At 38.7% G+C, this 26716-nt stretch overlaps 2 protein-coding genes across 2 annotated transcripts; one reads left to right on the forward strand and one right to left on the reverse strand.

The window, feature by feature from the left end:
• Window positions 1–1342: 1342 nt before the first annotated feature.
• Window positions 1343–2106, reverse strand: LOC143878583 (calcium-binding protein CML42-like). The gene has a single exon (XM_077380858.1). It carries the CDS (start codon window positions 2012–2014, stop codon window positions 1445–1447), a length of 570 nt encoding a protein of 189 aa, XP_077236973.1. The 5' UTR covers window positions 2015–2106; the 3' UTR covers window positions 1343–1444.
• Window positions 2107–9861: 7755 nt separating this feature from the next.
• LOC143878584 (uncharacterized) lies at window positions 9862–17520 on the forward strand. The gene is made up of 2 exons (XM_077380859.1): window positions 9862–10500; window positions 16836–17520. The coding sequence occupies exons 1-2, from the start codon at window positions 10004–10006 to the stop codon at window positions 17377–17379; spliced, it is 1041 nt and encodes a 346-aa protein (XP_077236974.1). The 5' UTR covers window positions 9862–10003; the 3' UTR covers window positions 17380–17520.
• The last annotated feature ends 9196 nt before the right edge of the window (window positions 17521–26716 follow it).

Raw genomic sequence — 26716 nt, forward strand, 5'->3', positions numbered from 1 at the left:
ACCGTTTCGATTGATAGTTTTTTTTTGTTCTGGGGTCTTTTTATGGATGGAACTATGGGTTACTTATGAACCTTTTACTTATGAACTATGTATGTGTTATGTTTATATCTATTTTGGGTGTATTTGTTTGATGGAACTATGTGTTGTTGGTTTTATGGATGGAACTAGGTTTTATGGATGGAACTATGGGTGTAATAGTTTGATGAAACTATTGGTTTTATGGATGGGTGTAATGTTTAGATATATTAGATTTATGTGAAGATTGGGATCTTTGGCTAAACGTTGTTTATCCATGGATGATATTTGCCTCTCATCTAAGTAAACGTTGTTTATCTATCATTTGTTGTTGGAAAAATTGCTTATGTGTTGTTTATGTGGTACCAGGTAATGGCGAAGGATAAGTTTTATGTGGTTCTCAAGGGACGATAGGTGGGCATATTCGTGAGTTGGGCAGACTGTCACCTTCAAGTGAACAGGTATAGTGGAGCATCTTATCGCTCCTATGCCACAAGGAATGAGGCAGAAGCAGCCTTAAATGCATATATTGAGAGCCATGAGGATTTGAAAGACAAGCGTGAAGAGGACATCCACAATGTTCCTTGGTTTTTGGGGTTAGCCATTGGTGTGGGGTTAGTACCTATGACAGTAGCATTTTAGACTTTTTTCCACTTGTTTATGAGGTATGTTGACTCACGTTATGGTTTTATATGTAGACTGGGCATTAAAATGGTTGCTGATGCCAAAATTACTACTAGTGAGGTACACAGCCTCCCTGACCTCAAAGATGCCGTGTTGAACATTGATGGTTTCGCTAGAGGTGAGCTCATTGATGCTTATATTCACCTGCATGGGCATCAGAAGGAAGCTGAGGCCTTCCTTTCTCTGGACGAGATGGATCGAGTGGAGATGTTGGGGCGCATTCTGCGCCGTTTGGCTTTGTGATGTTTATGTATGTTTTGTTGAACCGTATATATGAACTAATGTGTGTATATCTATATTTTGGGTGTACCAAGACTTTGGTAGAAATCTTATAACTTATGTTTAATTTCTGTTGGTGGATCATACTATGTACGTGTTGTTTATGCGGTAGCATTTAATGCCAAAAAAACATCTTGTGCAAAATATGTTTAATATGGGTTTCTGCATATTTTCCTTTGCTTTCTGGGCAAGTGAACAGCCAGAAAATAACTTTCCTGCATATTTTTCCTCCCTTTCTGGGCAAGTGAACGGCGAGAAAGCATGAAAAAATCACATTTTCTTTTCCGTTCCTTTCCATTTTGCCACGTTAGATTCCGTTTCTTTCCTTTCCTTTCCTTTCCTTTCCCGGGAAAACAAGTGAACAGAGCCTAATGGAAATGATAATTAAGGTAAAATCCTTTGCACATGATACGAGAATAGGAAGAAGAACAAGAACAAGAAGAATGAAAGAGTACGAGGAAAGACCCTAAATGGTCCGAACCGATACACTTTGCATCATGTGCTTAAATTCAAGGAAATCCACCTGCCCATCACAATTCTTATCGACAGAACATATCATCTTCCGCACGCGATCAATCTCCCGCCCTTCAGGCAATCCTAGCTTACCAAGAACGGCCTGCAATTCCCGGGCCGATATAAAACCATCACCATCCTCATCAAACACCTTGAACGCTTCGCTTAGATCCGACTCCTCTTGCGCCCCAACACTCGCATTAGACGCCTTAACACCATGATCGTCCATGCCCCCGAACAAAGTATCGCCTAATGATCGGTGCAATGACTCAAAGTCTTCGTATTCTAGGCCAAATTTCCCAGGCTTTATGTAGTTTTTCACCATGGACTCGAGCTCCGTGGTGTCGGCTTCCAAGCCTAGCCGTTTGAGGGCTTGGCTAAGCTCCGCAATGGTGATCACACCGTCGCCGTTGTGATCAAAGACTTCGAAGATTCGCCTGAGCCGGAGAGCATTGAGGCTCGAGCTACGGAGCCGGAAGGAGGGGGAGGGTTTGGCTAAGATGGGCTTGGCTTCTGCCCCCATGGCTCCCCGGGTTATGGTCGGAGATGAATTGGAGTGGGAGGAGGGGGTGCAATTTTATTGGAGCCTAATGAGAGGTGTGAGAGATAAAGAAGGATTATATAAGAGGGGGCTTTGTATTGAAAGCGCGTGTTAGACGGAGAAGGTATCAATGATCCACCTAATACGCTTCCAATGCCTTTTCTTGACCGTTTCCTAACTAACGAAAGTTCTAATACGGAATCCCGTGGACGGAAAGAGAGAGGGAAATAATATTCAACACCTTGTTTTTCAATTTCTACAAAGCCAACATTTTGATGCGATTCAAGGGATTCCGAATATCATCTCCCGGTAAGTAAAAGCTAGGGATTGCTTTCCATTCACTTTTTATTGTTCTTAAGAATGAAAAAATTGGATTGTAAACTTGTAATAATGTAACCTAAAAGTAAAAATAATTTTTTTTACATCTTCTCTGTTTCTCTTCAGACGGAATGTCTAGGCAATCTCCCAATAGTACTTTATCAGCCGCTCTTGAAATGCCAAATTAAATGAATAGGACAAATTCCGAGGTATCTTGTCTTTGTCGAAAAGGCAGGCCGTGAAATGGTCACATACTGGATTGCCTACGTATTTACAAACAAGGGCCCTTTTTGCAAAAAAATAAAATAAAATAATCTACTATACAGTATTTGCAAAAAGAATAACATAGTTTCCTGGGCAATGATATTTTCACCCCCAACCCTCACATTATGCATGCGCTCACCTTGCAAGGGGATTTGATGTAAAAAAGCGTTAAAGTTGCACACTGTTTACGTCAAATCACCTTACAAGGGTAGCGCATGCGTAATGCAGGGGTTGCACACTGTTCACGTCAAATCACGCGCGATGCAGGGATGAAAATATCATCTCCCTTCCCTTTCTAATTTGAAAAAAGAGTAATGGCATTTCGCCATTTTTTTTCCAAACGGGGTAAAGTTGGCGGCATTGCGTGAATTTAAAGGGAAGATGATTTTAAATTTCAAAATGACAAAATTACCCTTAATTTAATGAATGTTAGGGGGTGCCATTATGATCTTCCCATACCCCTTTGATTTTTAGAGCTTTTATATGGTGTAAGCTTGCATAGTTCGATATTTTACAAAAACGTACAAACAGACCACACCATAGGATGATCCAAATTGTCCATTTGATGGGCCACAATGTAAATAGGTTGTGACAAAAAAAAATCATTTCCATAAGATGATAATAGCCTTCTGATCTATATAAAAACTCTAAAAATCAAGGGGGTGTGGGAATATCATAATGCCACCCCTAACTAGGTCCTTTGAATGTTGGAAATGGGGCAAATCTGGCAGTACTAGTACTGCAATATTAAGCCCAACTCTCTATTACTTTCACAATAATTAGGGTATCATGCACAAAGTGTCATTAACATGAGAGTTGGGCTTCCATAGTATGATCGAAACCATACATTTGATGGGCCACAATGTAAATAGGTTGTGCCCAACAAAATCATTTCCATAGGATGATCCAAACCATTCATTTGATTAGCCACAATATATATATACACACACACACACACACACAGGTTCTGCCTAGAAACTCATTTCCATAGGATGATCCTAGCATTCGATAGGATGATCCAAGCCGTCCATTTGATGGGCTACAATGTATTTATAGATTGTGCCCCAAAAAAATTATTTCCATAGGATGATCCTAGCCTTCCGATCTATAGAGGTTTCCATAATATGCAACTCCCCTATAGATCAGAAGGCTAAGACCATCTTATGGAAATGATTTTTGGGTCGCAACCTATTTACATTGTGGCCCATCAAATGGACGGTTTAGATCATCCTATGGCGTGGGCCGTTATTACTTTTTGAAAAAGACTGGACTATGCAATTGTACACCATACAAAAACTCTAAAAATCAAAGGGGTGTGGGAAGATCGTAATACCACCCATGACATTACTTAAATAAAGGGTAATTTTGTCATTTTTAATTTAAAATCATCTTCCGTTTAAATTTAGTCAAGAGACCGTCAACTTTACTCCATTTGCAAAAAAAGGGCCAAATGCCATTACTCTGTTTGCAAATTAACAAAGGGTGATATTTTTTGCCCCCCCCCATCGAATGATTATGCACCCCCCTATTAACATGAATTGAAGGCAGGCTTTAATGTTTTTTGACATCAAATCACTTTAAAAGGGGGCACATGATCTTTTATTTATTTATTTATTTATTTGTGTGTGTGTGTGTGGGGGGGGGGGGGGGGGGGGGGGTGGTGCTAAAGCACAAAGTGCATTTATTATCCTTGAATTTTATATTTTTTGTGAAAGGATAAAGCTTTCTTTCAATTAATTGCAAGTCTCCCCAACTAGTCATCAGCTTTTAAAAATCATCCTTGCACTTATCTCTCTACACTGAACATGAAATCACACGGTGTGACTCGCATAAAAGGCATGCAGCTAGAGGCTGTCCATTCGTGTCACACCTCTTGTGTCATACCAGCAATTCTCTGTAACTATTGTCCAACAAGTGGTGAATAACTGAAAAGAAACACCGGTATAAGAAATATAAACGGTTGACTATGTAATACAAGCTAAGTCACACATTGTTGAAAGTCTCCACAACCCTAAACCTAAAAACTTCAAGAAATTAAAATGACTTTTAATAATAATAATAATAATAATAATAATAGTAACAGTAACAGTAACAGTAATAATAATAATAATAATAATAGTAGTAGTAATACTAATAGTAATAATAATAATAATAATAATAATAATAATAATAGCAATAATAATAATAATAGTAGTAATAATAATAATAATAATAATAATAATAAATCAGCAGGTAAAACTATTAATCAAGAGTTATCCTCTAATAAAAGTCTCAAATTAGAATGAGTTTAATATATTCTTAGCATTAAAAATATTTTTTTAGGGCATCTCTTTTACTTCAGCATGAGCCTAAAGTTATTTTTGAGTCTAATAAAATTGTAATAACTAATAGTTTTATTGAGAAAATGTTATTTTTCTGATGGTTTTTTGAGTCTTAATGGAATGAATTCTACTAATAAAATTTCAAGCACTCTTTTTTCATTGCTAATGTAGAATGCTCATGTACTTGACATGGTAGGTTAGGATATGTTAACTTAAAAATAATAAAAGAAATAATGAGCTTAAAGTAAAGATGCAAAATTTGACCAAAACAACTAAAAAAGCCACTAAATTATTTGAAAGAGATACACAATTATTATAATTAATTCTTAGTAATGTATGTGACCATGTGGAGGTAAAAGTATTTTATAGCCTTTATAGATAATTTTTCAAAATATTACTATGCGAGCCTAGTTAATTACTTGATAAATTTAAATTTACAATTTTGAGGTATAAAAATAAAAAAAGATAAAAAATACTTAGATCAGATAGAGGGGTGAATGACTTTGTAAGTTGCATGAAATTATACATCAAGTAACTCTACTTTATGCATATCAGTCTAATGGAGTAGCATAAAGGAAAAATTAGACTATATTAGATACGATAAATGCATTGTTAACCAATTAAAACTTTCCTAAAATTATATGAGGCAACTTTATATCCATCTTATCACATTCTTAATAGCATTTCTTATATGAGGATTTAGACCGTGCACACAGAGTCACACATGTGTCCTAGGCCCTCTCCTAGGTGGAGACTCTAGTCATCCCTCATGATACAAAGGTTGAAGGTTTTCGTGGAAATAGTAGTTTGTCCATTTGCAAAGATCAATGGAACGATTGAAAAGTCAGAACTGAAATGTGTATACACTGAGAAGTACGCACCGCGGTGGGAGCCCGCATCTACCTTGAAAAAATATATAGTGAGGCCTACCTTGTTCAAAGATCTAAACCATTCAGCGGTCAGGCATTGGTGCAAAGAGAGGAGGGTTATGAGGGACACAACCGGTGAAAAGGTCAAATGGGGGCAAATGGGGACTTGTGGGGACAAATTTATGCCCTTCCTAAATTCAAATTAGTAATTAATGTTGGGTATGTATGATGGATCCCATTCCCAACCGTACAAGGCGAACCAAGCAGCTTAACCATTAAATTTTCCAAAAAGTTTGACAAAACGATGAAGAGCTAAAAAAAGTCACCGGTAAAAGGCGGGCCACAAGTAGAAAGAGGGTCATTTGGAAACCGCGTGGGGACTTTTGGCATTTCACACGACTTCGTCTCCAAAAAAAACTACCATTCCACGAGCCCCTTTCGATAGTTGGGATTTGCTAGCGTCCATTGTAGAAAAGCGTTTCCTGGATGGCCTGTTGTATGTGAGAGCAGCCACATAAGCTCACTTTTTAGCAATTCTGTTTTCATTCACGAGGTGGCTGCTCTCACATGCAACAGGTCATCCACGAAATGCCTTCTGCGATGGACACTAGCAAATCCCTTTATAGTTCTTTATTATAAATTTGAACAACCATTCTACGGAGACTAAAGAATTGCGGTGCCCTGAACTTTCATTTTGCTGGAGAAACTGGATAGTGGTTATGATAAAAGGAAAGAAATACTATAGAAGATGCTTTAAGGCGAGTAAACGCTTTCTTTAAGACGATATTCGCCCCCCCCACTCTCACCTCCAAGATACAATGAAGCTCGGTTCCAAACCGATTGTTTGATGAGGTTCTGCACTAAATGGCACCAAACCTGAAACACCTTTGAATTTGTCAAGTATTTGAGACCCAAGTGTTCTATTTCTGCAGAACAACAGAGCACTTGAAGATAATTTGAAAAATGACAGTAAAACAACAGATTGGTAGGGGGTTCAAGAGAGTGTAAAAGTGCTTTGGAATCATTAGTTTTTGGTTTGCCAAATTAGAATTTCGAATTATTATTTATCTGGGTGTTTTCTACCCTTTTTATAGAGCTTCTGGTGGCTTTTCACGTTGAAAGGAACTCTTTCTGGACATCCTTTTAGTAGGTCTGAATTCTGACTGTTAGATTGCGTCTTATCATGAATCTACGATCCAGATCAATCCTAAAGTAGCAATTGGTTTGAATAAAACCTCACCCTCCCCAATAGTCACTAGATAGCAACCGATCATCAACCTACGCCCATATTGATCCTGAGTGGCTTTGGAACGTTGGGTTTGAATGGACACAACCCAACGGTCCAGATCATACCCGATCAGATACTAGCCGTTTGGTACGATCCAACGCACCACACTTAACCCGATCCAGCACTAGCTGTTGGACCCATCTGAGGGTGATCCTACGGCCCAGATCGCACCCGCTCGGGATCACCATCGAATCAAACCTATCTTGATCAAGGGCTCGGATCAAATCTGAAAAATTAAAGACTCCAATTGCTCCTTGCAAAGATGTGAAGTGCAAAGTGTTGGAAAGGTTTTCACCCCCAGGTGAAATCACTATGCGCAGCGGAACTATAAATTGCATAGAACAAAAATTTTCTCGTCAAGTTTGCCCGTTAACTAAGGAACCTAAGGACTAAATGATCTGAAGGTAATTCAAATAAAAATATATGTCATGAAAATACCTTTGTGACTAACTGTAAAATCAGCATTTGCTTGATCTGCTCCTTGAACGGTCACGAAGAATCCGATCGCAAGTTAAACCTATGGATTCCTTCAAATTGAACAAAGGGAAGTTGAAGAAGTTTTCGTCAAACATATATACTAATCTATATCAGTACATTTGGATGTGAATTTGAATTTTCTTGATAGAACTTATGTTTTCTCAAAACAATTTAAACTATAATTGAAAAACTAGGAGATAAAGAGAGAAAACTTGAGAGGAGAAGAGAGATATAGTCTTTGATGTTTTTCCAAGGAGGGAGCATGAATTTTTCAGCTTTTGTTTGCCTCCAAAAACGTGCTATGATGGTTTATATAGAGTTGGTTTCCTACTAGCATTGAACATGTTCCCAACCTTGGAAAAATGTGGTTTACTTGGGGCGGGTGTTTTTGCATGCGGGGCCCACCTTGATGCAGGTGCATTCCCACTACACGGCTGCTTGCCAAATTTTGAATTTATTTTTCGACTATTCTATAGACGAATTTGAAAGAGTCACAAACTACAAAGTTGTATACCTTTAAAAGTTCTTCGAAACGAGTACTTAAACTCTCATTTTAGCCAAAAGGTCAAATAATTATGACTTAATAGCCCAAATTAGGGGCAGGAATTTAATGATCTTGCCGGTTTTCAAAATTTATGGAAAAACCGATTGGCGAAACGCGCCTCATTATGGGCCATCCCATCGGGAATCTACAACTCATCAAGCGATGTGACGCTTCGATCGCAGATTTAAAATCCAAATTCCCGCAAAAAACGCTTCAGCTCTCTTATTGCCAATCGATTATTACAATTGGGACAATACCAGATAACCTATTAAAAGTTTAACTACTTCCCCGACCAGCATAACGGGACAAGGAAGTAGGGGGCAATATGTTAGGGGTAAAATCGGTATACCCAGTACTGACCCTCATGTCAACCCCAATTACAAAACCATCAATATGAACTCATATAAGGGAACTATCAGTACCGAGCTAACTCTCCCACCGAATCCGTGTCATGTGTTTCACCAAGGCTGATCTCCCTAACATCTGCGCCGGCTCTCAAAGAGGACCAGACACGATTGCATAAATTCCGCCGTCAAGCGATCAATCCGGGTGACCGTTATGCCAAATACGCCCTGTACAAATTCAAAGATTCCCGCCAAAGCTACCAACCCCATCTCCGCCCATAATTTCAGGGAATCATGCCCCCACGATTATAACCGCCGCCCATCACGCCCCACGTGGACAAAATCATGGGCACGATTTAGGTCGTGGACGTCGTGGGTCTACTCCCCTATAAAAAGACATCTTCGCACTCAAGCAAGGGGATCGAATCCAATTTCTCTCCATCTGTCTGTTAACTTGTCTTAGCCCTCCCCCTACTCTTCGTCCATTGTCTGTGTTGCCCATCTTTGACTTGAGTGTCGAAGTGGCCGCCCGGAGCCACAACTCCGGGCCCACTGACGCTTTCTTTGTGAGCGCAGGATCACAGGCTCGACCTAGCTGGGGTACGTGCAGTTGGATTTTGGGCACCATCAAGAGTGGAGCGAAGGGGGCTTGTGGATGCTAGTAGGATCAACCGAAGGATTTTGGGCACCATCAAGGGTGGAGCGAAGGGGGCTTGTGGATGCTAGTAGGATCAACCGAAGGGCCCGATCACATTAACATGGCACATATAGACCCATGTCCGGCCTAGAAGAGGCCATTGCTGACTTAGGGGGTACGTTATAAACACAGTACCAAAAAATGGACAAAAAAAAGAAGGAAATATTTAAAAAGACTTACAGTCTATGACCTGATTCCTCCATGTATGGATGGCAGTTGCCGAAACACAGGGAGATAATGTTCGATGCCCATTTTTCATGCCCTGAATTCAGCCCATAGACGTCCGAGTAGGGCCCACTATTACAATCACTTGAATTATTTAATACATCAGTGACAAAGCAGAAGATGAAATTAGATATTTGAATTAGAGTAGAAAGCGATCAGTATGTATAATAAAGAAAAGTGGGCCCTTGAAATGCTACCTTCCATACACGTGTATGGTGATCTTGGCTGTTGATTAGGTGAACTACCAGGCTAGAACCTTACGTAGATGATCCTAGCCGTTCGTATAAATGATATATAAACCCAATGTCGGTGCATGGAGTACACTTACACACACGACGACGAGTCAACCTCCATTTTAGACATTTTTTTAATACTTGTTATCGTAGATGCCCACGAATAAGACACATACATGCAGACAAATGAAAGTCTATAAACCCCACGTAGGTTTCTTCTTATTATATGCACCAAGTTTTCAACTGTTTTGATTCTCTCTTTTTCATGGCTTTCATCTTTCGAAATGGTCTTTGGAGAGGCTTTGGATTCTTACAGATCCTTCTGATGGAAAATCTCTTCCATTGATATTTGCTTAGAAACCTGGTTTTCTGTTTCTCTCGCATCTCTTTCATGGACATGGTGAATTCCACAGAGCTGGAAGAGAGCTTTTCTTTCAACTGCTACGAGCTCGACTCAAAGCTCAAATGCTTTGCCTCTGATGACGAAGAATCATTCATCGAACTCGATCTCGGACTCACACCACCATCTGAAGAATTCGAGTTCCGAATTTCCTTCTCCAACCTTCCACTCTCCGAATTTAAGACCCCGTTTCCCGCCGATAGTCTCTTAGATAAAGGTCGAATCTTTCCTCTACAAAATTCCACTGACTTGAGTTTTTTGGGCGACATGTCAACGATATCATGTCAGGAGTTGGCGGGAAGTTTAAATCCCAAGCTCCCCAGTCGCCGGGAAATACCAAATGGGAAGTTTCCAGCGGCCAAGCGTAAAGTCAGAATTACTCTCCCGGTATGCGACGATTCCTCAAATCTCGGTGAAGGAAACGATCGGCATGAAAAAAATGGAAAATTCATTGGCCGGTTGAAGAATCGGGAGGTGATTGGCGGCAGGTAAGCATAAATGGCATCTAGAAGTACTATTAAAGCTATTGAAATGGCATTAATATCGCAAAGACCTTTAAAATTTACAGCCTAAAGGTTTTAAAATGACAACATATGCTATGTAGTTTCTTAATTAAGTGCTACGGGATGGTCATCTGTTGTTATACTAAATATATATGGGTAAATGGGTAAATTTTATGGTTTTAGACAAGCTTCCACCAAGGATTTTAGATTCTTGATCAGACTGAGTTGACTCGGTTTGTCCATGTTCAAGTTTATAATCGGGAAAAGAATGGTTCACCTCGGCTCAAGGTTTTAATTAAAGGCCCAATTTTTTTGTTGATATGGGCTCATATCCCACGATTTAGTGCAAAATTCTTTTCTATAAATTGGAAAAATTGATAACTATGGAGAAAATTCCACCAGGTGAGTAGGGCTTTGCAATTTAAATTTTTTGTCTGCTGGTAAACAATTAAACTATGATGTATTGGCCAATATATTAGGTATATATAGTATTATAAGTTTTCTAATAAATCCGAAAGCTTGTGCGAGAGTCCAGTCATTTCAAATGAGAACTTACTGACTCAATAGAATCTCGATGATATTTTCCAATTAATTCTTGGCGATTTTATGCGTAGAAATGGATTTTCTTTATTTTAACACAAGACTATGCAAACCGGTGGATACTGTCATTTTAATCAATAGGTCAAAACCTCTAACAAGTAACTTCGGACTCGATGTAAACTCTCTAACTTAGGACGCGATAAAAATCTGATCCCATTTTCCTACCATAGTTAGCAAAACATGATTAGGCGAAAAAAGAGCTGACAAAAATTCGAGTTTAATATGGTATTGGATTAAAAAAAACGTATTAGAAAATTGGAAACACAAGAAAATGAATTTAAAATTTTGTCATTTAAAAAATATGTCGGAGGTAATATAGAAAGTTTGCCAAAAAAAAAAAAAAAACGTGTTTAAAACATTTAGAACATGTTTAAAATGTTTGCCTAAAAAAAATGGAGCTTTTTTCGTTGTAAAAGTTTTAAATGGAGTATTAAAAGACACACCAATAAAACATGTTTTTTTTCAAAAACATCGAGTAGATAAGTTATCTACTCCGCCGGCTTAAAATACAGTGGAACCCACATTGTTTGGGTGATCCAAACCATTCATTTGGAAGGTCCTCACATAGATAGGGTGCGGCAAAAAAATCAGCTCAATAGTATCATCCCAACCCTTCGATTTCTGGAGGTTAAAATGGACAAGTATAAACATTCACAAATCTGTCCATTTTAACCTCCACAGTTTGAAGGGTTAGGATGATCCTATGGAGCTGATTTTTTTGGCTCACCCTATCTATGTGAATACTTATCAAATGAATGGTTTGGATCACCCAAACAATGTGCCCCAATTGTGTTTTAAGCCGACAGTGTAGATAACTTATCTACTCGATCGTGTAGGAACACCTCTCTCTGTCTCTTATATATATATATATATATATATATATATATATATATATATATATATATATATATATATAGAGAGAGAGAGAGAGAGAGAGAGAGAGAGAGAGAGAGAGAGAGAGAGAAGTTGTTCCTGCACAAGTGTGCAAGTAAGCTTATCTGCCCACGAGTGCAGAAATAGGGTGGGTGCCCACATTTTTTGGGGGTCCAAATCATTCACTTGGAAGGCCCTTCCATGGATAAGGTGTGGCCCAAAAATCAGCTCCATTGAGTCATCCTAATGCTGCCATTTGAGGAGGAGAAAAATGGGCAGAAACATAGACACACAGTGTCTGTCCATTTTCCCCCACCTTTGATTGAGTTAGGACGATCCAATAGGGCTGATTTTTGGGCCACACCCTATCCATGGAAGGGCCTTCCAAATGAATGGTTTTGATCCCCCCAAACATGAGGGCCCCCACCCTTTTTTTGCATTCGTGTGCAAGTAACTTACCTGCACACTTGTGCATATATATATATATATATATATATATATATAGAGAGAGAGAGAGAGAGAACGGTTTCTACACACAAGTGTAGATAAGTTATCTACACACTAGCTTAAAATACAGTGGAGGGCCACATTGTTTGGGTGATCCAAACCATTCATTTGATTGGCCCTCACATAGATAGGGTGTCCACAAAAAATCAGCTCCGTAGGATCATCCCAACCCTACGATTTGTCGAGGTAAACCTTGACAAATCTATCCATTTTTTGCCTCCACGGTTCTAAGGGTTAGGATGATCCTATGAAACTGATTTTTTGGGCACACCCTATCTATGTGTGAGGGGACATCAAATGAATGCTTTGGATCACCCAAACAATATGGCCCCCACTATATTTTAAGCTAGTGTGTAGATAACTTATCTACACTAGTGTGTAGAAACCGTTTTCTCACACACACACACACACACACACACACACACACACACACACACACACACACACACACACACATATATATATATATATATATATATATATATATATATATATATATATATATATATATATATATATATATATGAGAAAAGAGAATGTACTCCCCGGAGTAGATAGCTTATCTACTCCCTACCTTAAAATAACAGTTGGGGCAACATTGTTTGGGTGATCCAAAGCATTCATTTGATCGGCCCTCATATAGATAGGGTGTGCCCAAAAAATCAGCTCGATAGGATCATCCTAACCCTATGAACTGTGGAGGTAAAAAATGGACAGATTTGTGCAGGTTTATACACGTCCATTTTTGCCTCCACAGTTCATAGGGTTAGGATGATCCTATCAAGCTGATTTTTTGGGCACACCCTATCTATGTGAGGGCCTATCAAATGAATGCTTTGGATCATCCAAACAATGTGGCCCCAACTGTTATTTTAAGGTAGGGAGTAGATAAGTTATCTACTCCAGGGAGTACCTTCTCTTCTCTCTCTCTCTCTCTCTCTCTCTCTCTCTCTCTATATATATATATATATATATATATATATATATATATATATATATATATATATATATATATATAGAGGAAAGTGTTGGTGAGCTTAAGCGCCCAATCAAATTGGGGCCTACTTTGTTAGGATGATCCAAAGCATTCATTTGAAAGGCCCTTACATAGATGGGGTGTGTACCAAAAATCAACTCCATAGGATCATCCTAACCCATCCATTTGTGGAGGTCAAAATGGACAGACTTTATTTGTCCACAAATCTGTCCATTTTTGTCCTCCACAAATGGAGGGGTTAGGATGATCCTATGGAGCTGATTTTTGGTACACACCCTATCTATGATAGGGCCTTGCAAATGAATGGTTTGGATCACCACAGAAAATGTGGGACCCATGTGATTGGGACGCTTAAGCTCACCAACACTTTCCTCATATATATATATATATATATATATATATAGAGGAAAAGGATTGTACGCTCGAGTGTACCAAGCTTATGGTACGCTCGAGTGCCCAATCACATGTGGACCCACTTTGTTAGGATGATCCAAAGCATTCATTTGAAAGGCCCTTACATAGATGGGGTGTGTACCAAAAATCAGCTTCATAGGATCATCCTAACCCATCCATTTGTGGAGGTCAAAATGGACAGACACTGTTTGTCCACAAATCTGCCCATTTTTTCCCTCAACTTTTGGAGGGGTTAGGATGATTCAATGGAGCTGATTTTTGGTACACACCTTATCTATGATAGAGCCTTGCAAATGAATGCTTTGGATCACCACAAAAAAATGTGGGACCCATGTGATTGGGCATTCGAGCGTACCATAAGCTTGGTACGCTCGAGCGTACAATCCTTTTCCTCATATATATATATATATATATATATATATATATATATATATATATATATAGAGAGAGAGAGAGAGAGAGAGAACATTTCCTACACACTTGTGTAGGTAAGTTACCTACACACTAGCTTAAAATACAGTGGGGGCCCACATTGTTTGGGTGATCCAAACAATTCATTTGAATGGTCCTCACATAGATAGGGTGTCCACAAAAAATTAGATCCATAGGATCATCCCAACCCTACGATTTGTGGAGGTAAAATGGACGTGTATAAACCTTCACAAATTAGTCCATTTTTTGCCTCCATAGTTTGAATGGTTAGGATGATCCTATGGATCTGATTTTTTGTGGACACCCTATCTATGTGAGGATCATTCAAATGAATTGTTTGGATCACCCAAACAATGTGGGCCCCCACTGTATTTTAAGCTAGTGTGTAGGTAACTTACCTACACAAGTGTGTAGGAAATGTTCTCTCATATATATATATATATATATATATATATATATATATATATAGAGAGAGAGAGAGAGAGAGAGAGAACAGTTTCTACACACTAGTGTAGATAAAAGTTATCTACACACTAGCTTAAAATACAGTGGGGGTCCACATTGTTTGGGTGATCCAAAACATTCATTTGATGGGCCCTCACATAGATAGGGTGTGCCCAAAAAATCAGCTTCATAGGACCATCCTAACAAAGTGGAGGGAAAAAATGGACAGATTTACACGTCCATTTTACCTCCACAAATCGTAGGGTTGGGATGATCCTATGGAGCTGATTTTTTTCGGACACCCTATCTAAGCGAGGGCCAATCAAATGAATGGTTTGGATCACCCAAACAATATGCCCTCCAATGTATTTTAAGCTAGTGTGTAGATAACTTATCTACACTTGTGCGTAGAAACCGTTCTCTCTCTCTCTATATATATATATATATATATATATATATATATATATATAGAGAGAGAGAATTATTGCCACGAGAGAGAATTTTGCTTGGCAATTTCACCCAAAGCTATTTTGCGGCTAACTTTTAGAGTGAACAGCCACACAGGCTTACTTTTTCAGGAGAGAACAACCACATCCATTTTGCGGGTCACTTGTGACAAAATCTGCTGAAAAGTGAACCTGTGTGGCTGCTCTCTCATGGAACAGCCAGTCGCAAAATGTATTTCTGTGAAAGTCGCTAGCAAATCGTATGGTTATATTTATATATATGGGCTGTATTTATCTGGACTGACGATAACTTATCTGCTTCGTCGGCCAAAAAATATAGTGGGCACACATTGTTTGGGTGATCCAAACCATTCATTTGATGACGTTGATAGGGTGTGCCCAAAAAATCAGCACCAGAGGATCATCATAACCTTTCTATTTGTGGAGGTTAAAAATGGACCAGTATAAACCTTCGCAAATCTGTCTATTTTTTACCTCCACAGTTCGAAGGGTTAGGATGATCCTAATGACCTGATTTTTTGGGCACAACTTATATATCTGAGGGCCTATCAAATAAATTCTTTGGATCATCCAAACAATGTGGGCCCACTGTATATTGGCTGACGAAGGAGATAAATTATCTACTCGATCCACACACACACACACACACACACACACACACACACACACACACACACACATATATATATATATATATATATATATATATATATAAGTAAACAGTTCCTGAGGTGGCGCTCACAAAACATAGGGGGCCCACTTTGTTTGGATGATCTAAAGCATGCATTTGATAGGCCCTCACATAGATAGGGTGCCCACAAAAAATCAGGTCCATAGGATCATCCTAACCCTTCCATTTCTGGAGGTTTATACCCATCCATTTTAACCTCCACAAATGGAAGGGTTAGGATGATCCTATGAAGTTGATTTTTTATGGGCACCTTATCTATGTGAGGGCCTATCAAATGAATGATTTGGATCATCCAGACAAAGTGGGCCCCCTATGTTTTGTGAGCGCCACCTCATATAAGGTAGCGCTAGTGCCACCTCAGGAACCCCTCTCTCTCTCTCTCTCTATCTCTCTCTCTCTCTCTCTCTCTATATATATATATATATATATATATATATATATATATATAGGGATTTGCTACCATCCACCGCAAAAGGCATTTCGTGGATGGTATGTTGCATGTGAGAGCAGCCACCTCATTAACGAAGACAAACTCTGCTGAGAAGTGAGCCTGGGTATATGTATGTATATATGAGTGTTTGTGTGTCTATTCGTAATATAATATCAGATAAATGAGATAATATCACACAAAAGACGGAAATCGAGGTGGTCCAAGTCGATGATATATATTGCTAGTATCCAATGAGCTGGTGTGGCCTAACCTAACACTTTTCAGTTTAATGTGAATTGTTGGCCATTATTTATTTCTTTTGAAATGAAAACAATACAACCAAATTGTTGGCCAATATTATTCTCCTTGTCTACAATTGTGAGCAACCTCACACTGCAGCAAAGAATCCGTTTTCCTTTATTTCTAGTTTTTTTATTTTATTTTGTTGGTGTTTGTGTTTTACAGGAAACCATCGAAGCTTGTGACAACAATTAATGGCGGTGCAATGAGATTGTTGATCAAATTCCGTTCAGGAAAGATCTTTTCTACATTCATTTCACTTGTAAAATCTTATCATTCCTTCCCTTACCATTCCACAAGAAGAAACAAGAGTAGAGACCCAGAATCCATCTGGACGTATCAAAGATTAACAAAACCACTCCAAAGATGGTTAACACAAAGCTTCAACATCATCAATAGAAGCATCAGTAGCAACAATTACAACAACAACAACAAACAAGAAGAAAAAGAAGAAAGTTCTATAATTGAAGTGAAATCGAGGGTGATAGAGATTGAAGACCACAACAGCAGAGATTTAGATGATGTGAATCTTTGCATTGACTGTAAGGATGTAAAGATTAAAAGCTCCTCAAGTTCCACCAAGCGGTCAGAGTATCATAGTGGAGTTCTTCGTGGTAATATGAGCTTCGTGGAAAGAGAGAATTCGATTCGTGCTGCCATTGCTCACTGCAAAAGATCGGTTGGAGATGCTGTCTATTATTTCCGATAGATTTGGAGGAGTACCAAAATATATGTAAGTAAATAAATTGGTAGAGTTCAAGACAGGGTGTTGTTTAGTTCTCTCTACTAGTTTTAACGAAATGCAAATATATTTTGGCCACCAATAAATTTGCGAATGTTGTTATCTTTACATGAATAAGATATTTGTCATGCCCCAAATCTCACCCTGGGCGTAGGACATGGCAGTGCCGTACACCTGCAAGATAAATCCCACAAGCATACAAGGCTACAAAGCAATAACATAAATAAACCTGGCATTCCATAACTAAAATATCAAAGTCAAATAATGTTGTCCCAACGTAATCAAATCAAATCTCAACTTTCCCCTGAATTAAAATAAATAAGCATAGACATAGTCTTACACATTTGTTTACCCATACTCACTGTATGAAACAAAATAAAATAAGCTAAATAAAATCTCCAAGCTCCTACGGGTCTGAAACTAAGCTTCTTCTTCCCCATTTACCTCACGAGGATCAAACTCTAAAAATGCTAATATAACCACTGTCAGCTGAATAACTCAGTACATAATAACGCACTACAAAAGTGGGGTAAAAAACATGCTATACAGAGAGGGTCAATAGCTACACGAAGATAACAAATGCTACACAGGAGGTACTTGGTAAAAATACAATAACTAAGCAATAAACTCCACAAAGCCATATTTCAAATAGTCATATCAAAGAGGGTCCCAATGGAGAGTTACAAAGTCTCAAGAGATTACTGGGATCAATCAAAATATACAAAACCACCCAAAGGTCATTGGCTTAGCCCAAAAATCAAGTTATTTTACCCGACTGCCCGCAATTCGAAACTAGTTTCTAAATTCATATATCTGTCGTCAGGGTCAACGAATAGCACCCACTGACAGGAACCAAAAGCCAACGTATACCCCCATTGGTGCAGGCCCTTATAGTTCACATAAAAACTTAAGCCTCCACAAAAGGTGTCGACATATACACAAGGTCCAAAGGTACGTACAAAGTTTCAAAGACTATGGTTCACATTGGTTCCACAAGATTTCCCAGAGTAATTGGGTATGCAACGATCAAAAGGTTCTTATATTAAGGAGGGTCATTTATTCAATGCAAAAATCATAGGTTATCAATGATTACAAAATTCAATAGATCGTATTCAATGAAGGATAAGCATCCAAGACCCAAATCAAAGGCTAAGGTAATCATAGGTTTCACATATTCAAAGAGATAAAAGAGTTACAAATCAAAAAGGCATATCATTCAATGGCGAATCATATCACTAAAGTAGTACGAAATTATGTACCTTGATATCAAACTACTTTCCTTTTCATAATCACTTTAGTTACCTACAACTAAGCGTATAAATATTCTCTATGAGTTTCATCATTAATTTCAATTTTTTCAGGCATATATATCCTCCTACTAACACAAGACACCCTTTGGTGCTCCTTCGGAAAAGAATCGGTAAACCATCCTGGGGTTCTTTTTAGTATTTTGGAATTATCATCATTATAGAGTCTCCTAAAATTTTTGAAATTATTTTTAACAAAAAGTACACTTTTCTGGCATGTCCATAGAATACTAGAGCGTCAAAAAACGAACAAGAAACGAAGAAGTTATGAATTTTCAAAGTTTCACAAATTCTTGTGTTCGGGCGCCCGACCACCCCTTCAGACACCTCTGAAATTTTCTAGAGGAAATCTACTCTCGGGTTCCTGTGTTTGGATGCCCGACCCAAATCTTCTGACGCCCGAAGACACAGACTGGGTTTTTCTACGATAATTCCAGATTTGTCCACAATTTTATCAAAACTTCTAAGGACCATAACTTTCTCGTTTTAGCTCAGATTCGTGCGTTGTCGGATCCGTTGGATTCGTATCGATAAGAGGAATCCATCTAATCCAATTTCTTGCTCCAAAGGTCAAAATTTATTTATCATAAGTTAATGTAGACACCCCATTTTGACCAGGCCCTAAAGTCCCCAAAATCGAATAAGTACCTAAAAAAAAAATTGAATAAAACTCCGAAACCGAATCTCAAAATTCCTGAAAAACCAAGATGTGAGCTCCAAACAAATTTACGATTCTCTGAAACCAATCCCCGAATGTCCCATGATCAATCCCCGTACCCCGCGCGGAACCCTGCATTTAATCGCCCTTAACCTCCTCGTTCATTGTTGCGAAGATCAAAAAGCTCATATATTGGCACCTTTTTATCTAATCCTGGATTTTTGGCATAAGTGTCTCATCTTTGAGAGTGCAAGTTGGGCCAGGCCGAGTTGAAATTTTTGGTCAAAATAATGAATTGAATTTACCCGAACCCGGCATGATCTCAAATTAAAAGCCCAACCCGAATCCTGGAAAATTTAACCCGAGTTGCACCCCAATCTGTATTTTTAATCTCAAAACTAAGACAAAAGAGAGGTGCATTATCTGGGCAGGGGTGTGCCAATACCAATTTTTATAGGTAGGAAAAAGAGAGAATTTATTCCCTCGTCACTTGCCCGAACCACACTCCCTGGTAGTGTAAAAAAACCAAACAAATTACACTAAGAAGGGGTCTGTCCTGGGAAGTAAAGGGGGTCGAATATATCATTTTCCTTCTAAAAAGGAGACCCGATTAGGGTCTGTAAAAGAGAGAGGGCTGCTTCATTTCGCGGGAAAGAAAAGGGGGAGAAAATCAAAGGAAAATGGAGATGGAGAGGGGGAGATAAAGAGAGATTGGGAGACGGAGAAAGAGATCCACTGAGAGGAAGAAAATATTGCAGAGGGAGGATCCCATTTTTGTGTGAAAAATACAGGAGGTGGAGAAGAGAAGAGAAGGAGCTTGAGCTCCACCCCCTCCATCAGCCATATTCTCCGACCGATCTTCGACCTCGCCACCACCATATCCACTCCCACTACCATCCTCTCTATTTCCAGCCTCAACTCCGCCCAAACCCATCCCCATCAAACCCTCTTCTATCTAATTCGAGACCTTACACCATCTTCTCGACCACCATCAGCTACCCCTATCATCCCCTCTACTTGCCGCCATCTCTCCACCATCGGCCACTCTCACAGCCACTATCACCAATTTCCACCGTTGAAACCCATTACCCTCAAACCCTCCTCTAATTTTCCTATTAATATCACGTTACCATCAGACCCTACTCCATTTCTGCCATTAAAAACATCTCCACTATCAGACCTCCTCCATTTCCATCATTAACACCACCACCAGCCCATCTCCATCTTCGCTTCTCCATCCTAGCTCCCTATCCGACCACCATGGATCTATAGAAGAGAGGGTTTGCAAGTTTTCTTAGGGTTAGAGGAGGAAGGAAAAGAAGATTAGAAGAAGAAGACCTTAAATACAAGGAGACGGAGAATTAGAATATGATCTGGGTTTCTCCATTTCTAAGAATTTCATCGTTAACAGCCCTATTCCTTTACCATTTGAACCCATCAACAGCCCAATTACATCAGTACCCCCATTCAATTCCACCACCATCACTACAGCTCGCTTCTATCTCGCCACCAACGAAAGCCATAGGCATTCATTTTTCTCCAGCCCCATCTTCGGGCGTCTTCTGCATCTTCTTTGGCGAGATCTTTGCAATCCGACCATCATCCCACCATCACTTTTTCCTAGCTTCAATTCCGTCCATCATTGTGTATCCGGCAATCTCTGTTTGCAATCACTATTCTGACACCTCGGATAACTTGTCCCCTTCCTTAATTCATGATTAGAATCTAAATCAAAGTGATATGAGATGGTTAGCTTGTGCAATTTCTTGTTAATGGTTACTAGTTTGGAGTCTTTTTGTTCATATTGTTGTTTAATTGTGAAATCTAGAAGATCAGATCACATCTTTGATTCGAGCAGCTAAACCCTATTATTAGTAGGTGAAGAGCTTTATGCTTCTGTTATTTTCCAATTTCATGACTTCTTGTCTTCCTCGTGTGAATGGGTTGAGAATTCTTAATGATTTTGATGGCCGTTAATAGCAAAGGACATGATGAATTTAATGAAAATGTCAAAACATGACAGTGCCAATATTAATGCCTTCAGGTTTGTGATACTAGCACTCAAATGTGAGCACAAAATTAACTTGTCCTTTATATTTAAATTGGTTCATCAGAGCATATTTTTAGGGTTACAATAATGATCTCTTGTGGTTGTGTTAATGGATGAGAAACAAGATGAGTTACTGTATGTGAAAAACTATGGTTGTACTGAAATATCCCTTGTATGGTCATGGGTTGTGTTCTATTAATTTCCAATCATCCATTCTATTTTCTGTTGCTAGGTTTGGAATAATGCATTGATCTCATTTTGTATTCCTACTTGTGTATATGTGGAATAAGAACATGCTCATTCAGCTCACTTTGGTCTGAAGTCATGAAAATGTCTTTCCTCAGCTTTGTATTCTCATGCTCTTGTTGAATTGATAAGGCTTAAAGTTGAAAATCCAAGGGTGGTCCCGAGTACGGCAACTTATGAGAAGTGAAAAAATTAGGTTGCTAACAAGTTTTAATATTTTGAAAACTTCTAACCCAATTTTGAAAATTAAGAGATCAAGAATGAAAATCAAGCACAACAAGTTAAATTCTAAGTGCAAATAAAAGAAAGGCAAGAGATAAGAGAGATTGCACCCGAGATTTAAAGTGGTTCGGTCCTCCAATGCGAGGCCTACTCCACTCCACCAACCAAACTCGTTGATGGCTTCACTATTTGATCTTCTTAACTTCGGCGAAGATCGGTGCCGATTACAATTCCAATTGCTTTAACCTTGGTGGCAATCCTCACCATGGAGAGTGGGCTCTGCTTCTCCGAACACTCGCCCAAATACAATCTTGAGAATAAGAAAGAAAGAACAAAAATCCCGCACAAGGGTTTACAAACTTTGTAGAAGATGTACAATTTGAGCCTAATGATCCAAATCCTAATTCTAGAGGATGAGAGGCATAAACAAGTTTGATTCACTCTTGGGATATTCAAATAGAGTTTTAGAGTGTTAGGATTGATATTAGGGAAGTTTAGAATACCCATATTTATAGAAAAACCCAAATATGACCGTTTGAGGGCATAGTGGTAATTCCTGCAAAAATTCCCAACGGCTATAATTCTTACCGTTATAGTGTTCTCGGAGTTCTGAGAAATTATCTCGGAGTTCCGGGAATACAAACAGAAGTTGGAAAAAAGCTACTGGACCAAATCTCGGAGCTTCGAGGATTTCTCGGAGTTCCGAGCTCGGAGCTACGAGAATTCCCTCGGAGTTCCGAGAAGCCTATTTCCAGGTAGATTTTCAATTCTGTTTCTTATTTAATTTGGCTTCCAACTTTACACCAAGTTGGGATTGTTATGAGGGTTCCAAAGTGTTGGAACACCACAAGGACAATCACTTAAGCATTTAGGGTGTGTTTATTTACTTAATTTATGCCTCTTAAAATCTAATAGGATTGGATATTATACATTCTAATATGACTTCGATCTTCAATTGATTCTTCAAGTCTTCATTCGTCTTGGATCTCCGATGTCTTTGGCCTTCATAAGCGGTCAAATGAGAGCTTCTTGGCCTCAATCCAAGCAATCTTGTCTTAGCACAATTATGATCTACAACTTAGACATTCAAACACATTAGTGATCTTAAATCACTTGTGTATTGGAATCATCAAAATAAGATGGGAATGCCAAGGTGGGATCCATTGGGCTTACAAAAGTTTTGCTCACATTCTATTTGATAAGATTGTCTTCTATCTGTGATGGTTTCCATTTGATAAGACCGTTTTGGATCAGTTGGATGGCTCTTTGCCTCTTATGTTCATAATTAGAATGTAGGTTAAACCATCATGTCTTTCTTCTGTGAAAGGGGTTATCAAAGTCTCCTCTAGAACTGTTATAATTTCAAGAGGCCATTCCAACAATAAGAAATGAGGTGGGGTTGGGTCAATTATCCGAACAAAGTGCTGTCCACAATAAGTGGTGTTGATTATTGGTGTCGTCATTGATGTTTTGGATAATTGCATGCTCTCAGTTTGTCTTTCCCAACTTGTTTTTTGTTAGTTTAGTTCATATACAGACATATGTGAAGAATCACTCAGTTGGGTCAGAGCTGTTTGAATAGGAAATTGTCCCATCTATTGGGTCAGTAAGTGAACCTTAGGCATATTTGACATGTTAATTTCAACCTGTTTCTTACGTGCTAGAAGTTCAAATAACATTCAACATTGTTCTGTGCATAATCAGAATTTATCATCTCTTTTTACTCAACAGTTAGCATGGAGGTTTGGAGTGTTTATTTTCTCACCTGAATATTTGGATTATATCTCCTATCACATGTTTTTCTGGCAAAGTTATTAATGCAACTATGGTTTCCATATGAACTAATCAGACCGCCTCTGTTCATTCCCTTGTAAATGGCATCAATATACAATGTTCTGAATTGTTACATTGGCACAGAAGTATTAATGTTGAGGTATAGAAGAGTGGATGATATTCCTTTGCCCTTCAATCATGTTGATATTTCCACGTATGATTAAGACAACCTTGTCTTTCCTATTTCTCTCTCTTTCTTATTGTTTGGAGATGATGTTCGGGTTTAGTTCTAAACTTTTAGGGTTAGCTCCTTGTGTTTGAGGCTCATATCGGAGTTCGGGATTGGTATAAATGTTTGATCTTTTCACCATGTTTAGGGAATCTCCTCGGGTTAGGCTATGATTGAATGTTTCTTGAGCCAACCCCTTCCCTCCATGTATTAGAGTTTTCACATGTTGAGGGATCTCTTCCTCTTTAGAGAGAGTCAGGATCCGTCCTATCTTCATAGAGTTTAGGATTCGGTCCTACCTCCATAGAGTTTAGGATTTTGTCCCTCCTTCATATAGTTTAGGAGTTTGTCCTATCTTTATAGAGTTAGGAGTCTGTCCTACCATCATAGAATCATAGGAGTCTGCCCTACCATCATAGAGTCATAGGAGATTGTCCTACCTTCATAGAGTCATACGATTCTGTCCTACCTTTATAGAGTTATAGGATTCTGTCTTATCTTCATAGTGTCATAGGATTCAGTCCGTTAGTCCAGGAAGCAGTCTAGGAATCTTTCCTCTTGAGTCAAAAACTCCCTTTTAAGCAAAAATAACAAAAATATTTTTCGAAAAAGCTATTTTCGAACTACGTTGGCTTGATCCCTTTCCACATGGTACGTAGGCAGCTTAGGACCATCATCCTAAGTCCAGTTTAAAATTTTAATTAAAAAACTTTGCAAACCTTTTTTTCAATAATCTTTTCTGAACTTTTCAATAAAACTTTTTCAAACCTTTCAAAACAAAAACTAAAAAAATACAAAAACTAAAAATGGGTAAGAATGGTGATTGCCAGGTCACTCGAAGCCCTCTTTCCATTTCATTTCCGATTTTGATCGTGGTTTTTCGGTGAGACCAACGATAGGCTATGATGACCGCGAGACTGAGATTTATCCCATCTTTAGCGGATCAGGATCGCTGAGCTTGATTCTATTAGAATCACTCCCTGAGCCTATTGTATGTCCCCTTTTCTTTTTTCTGGCATTTCTGGTCCTCGCATACCTTCGATTTCCCGATTTATTCCTTTCCTTGCATATTTTAGCTTATTGCATTGGTTTCTTATGCGTTTAGTTTCAGTTTGCTTACTTTTCTAGCATGTGATTAGTTACTATTTTCTTAGCATTATCTCTTGCATAGGCTCCCATGCTAGTGTATTTATTCTACTGCTTTGGTTGTTTACTACTTTGTATTATCTTCTGCGTAATTAGGTGCATGTTAGTGTGTTTACTTCTTTATCTTGAGTGTTTACTCTTGAGATATATCTCTTGAGTGGTTTCACATACTCATTCACATGCTTAGCTGTAGCATTTAGTCATTCATCATATCTTGATTATCTGCTTAGACGTAGCTCTTTACTGTTTTTGCTGCTTATCTCATCATATTTGTCATTGTCTGCTTACCTGTAGCTGTGCATGTGGTTGTTTACTGCATTTTTAGATGTATTGAGTTAGGATCAGATATGATGAGTTAGGATCTAATTGCTTTCTTTGCTCATTTCTGGGTCATGCATGCTTAGGTAGACGTTTTCTTAGGGATACCTGTTCCCATTTCATATGATTTTAGCCCAAAATTCTTCAAAAATAATAAAAATGGCATAAGAGACCGAGTGCGCTCGGGCAAGTAGGGTGCCTAACACCTTCCCTACTCGTAACCAGGCGCGGACCCAATTATCTCTTGATTTATCCATTGTACAAACCATATTATTGCTTCCATGGCCGTATTCCATGGATGGCGACTCTTTACTATTTTTAGGTACGTCTTGATTCCAAGCTCTGTCTCTGAATCAAGAGGTATCTTATATATCGCCACTCATGCTGTGAGGGCACCATTTCGAGAGTTTCTTGGTATAGCTCTCCTTCACATGTGGAGGTCCAAAGGATGTAAGGGGATCCGTCCCTTTGCATTCTCAAATTGCTGGTCCACCGGCTGGCGACTCTACTAGTGATCTTTTGAAATATTGCCTAACTCTATAAAAATACTATTTTTACTAATTTTGAAGAAATTCGAGCAAAGCAAGTTGAAGACGAAATCAAAACCGTGGATAGTGGTATCAAAATTCAAACTAAAAAAAAAAAACGAATTGGCAAAACTTTATCTCCCGAAGAGCGTAAAGAATTGATAAAGCTACTTAGAGGGTTCAAAGTAGTTTTGCTTGGTCCTACGAGGATAAACTGGGAGCATACCCTGGCAATGTTCAATGTAAGCCTCCCTCGGCTTTAGACATCGGGTCGAAAAAGCAAAATTTCAAAGGGTAACTTCAAAGATCAAGTGAAGATAATGAAAAGATTGAGAGAAGACTTTCGGAAAACAAAGTCACAATCACAGAACATGGGTCCCAAAAGAATACTTGTGCCGTGTATTCCGATGGAATTTCAAATTAGAGCATTCAAGGAGTAGGGGCTTCCCTACATCCAAGCAAAAAAAAAGAGAGGAGAAAAAAGAAAAAGAATGCGCAAAAAAAAAAGATAGAATCCAGAACAGAAAAGAGGGGAACATACCCCTACGTCAACACCTTAGAAATATCGAAAACACAAGAAGTGGAGTCAGTTTCAAATCGTCTTCAGCATTCAGAGAAGACCCAGAGTCATAGAATCTCGAGTATCAGTTCAAGATCCCAAAGACAAAGTGAGAATTCAATCGGACAAACGTGTGCAACACGATTTAAGTCTTGCCTAGAAATGCCGCCAAACTCCGCAAAAAAAGAGAGAAAGAAAAAGTTCAAAGTTGTTAAACCTCATTTACTAGAAGTTTTTATGTCAGAACACCAGAAGGCCGTCCTTGGCCG

This window comes from Tasmannia lanceolata, unplaced genomic scaffold (assembly GCF_043159265.1).
Source record: "Tasmannia lanceolata isolate RefF3 unplaced genomic scaffold, GAP_Taslan_0.1 ptg000006l, whole genome shotgun sequence".
In the NCBI taxonomy this organism is placed as follows: Eukaryota; Viridiplantae; Streptophyta; class Magnoliopsida; order Canellales; family Winteraceae; genus Tasmannia; species Tasmannia lanceolata.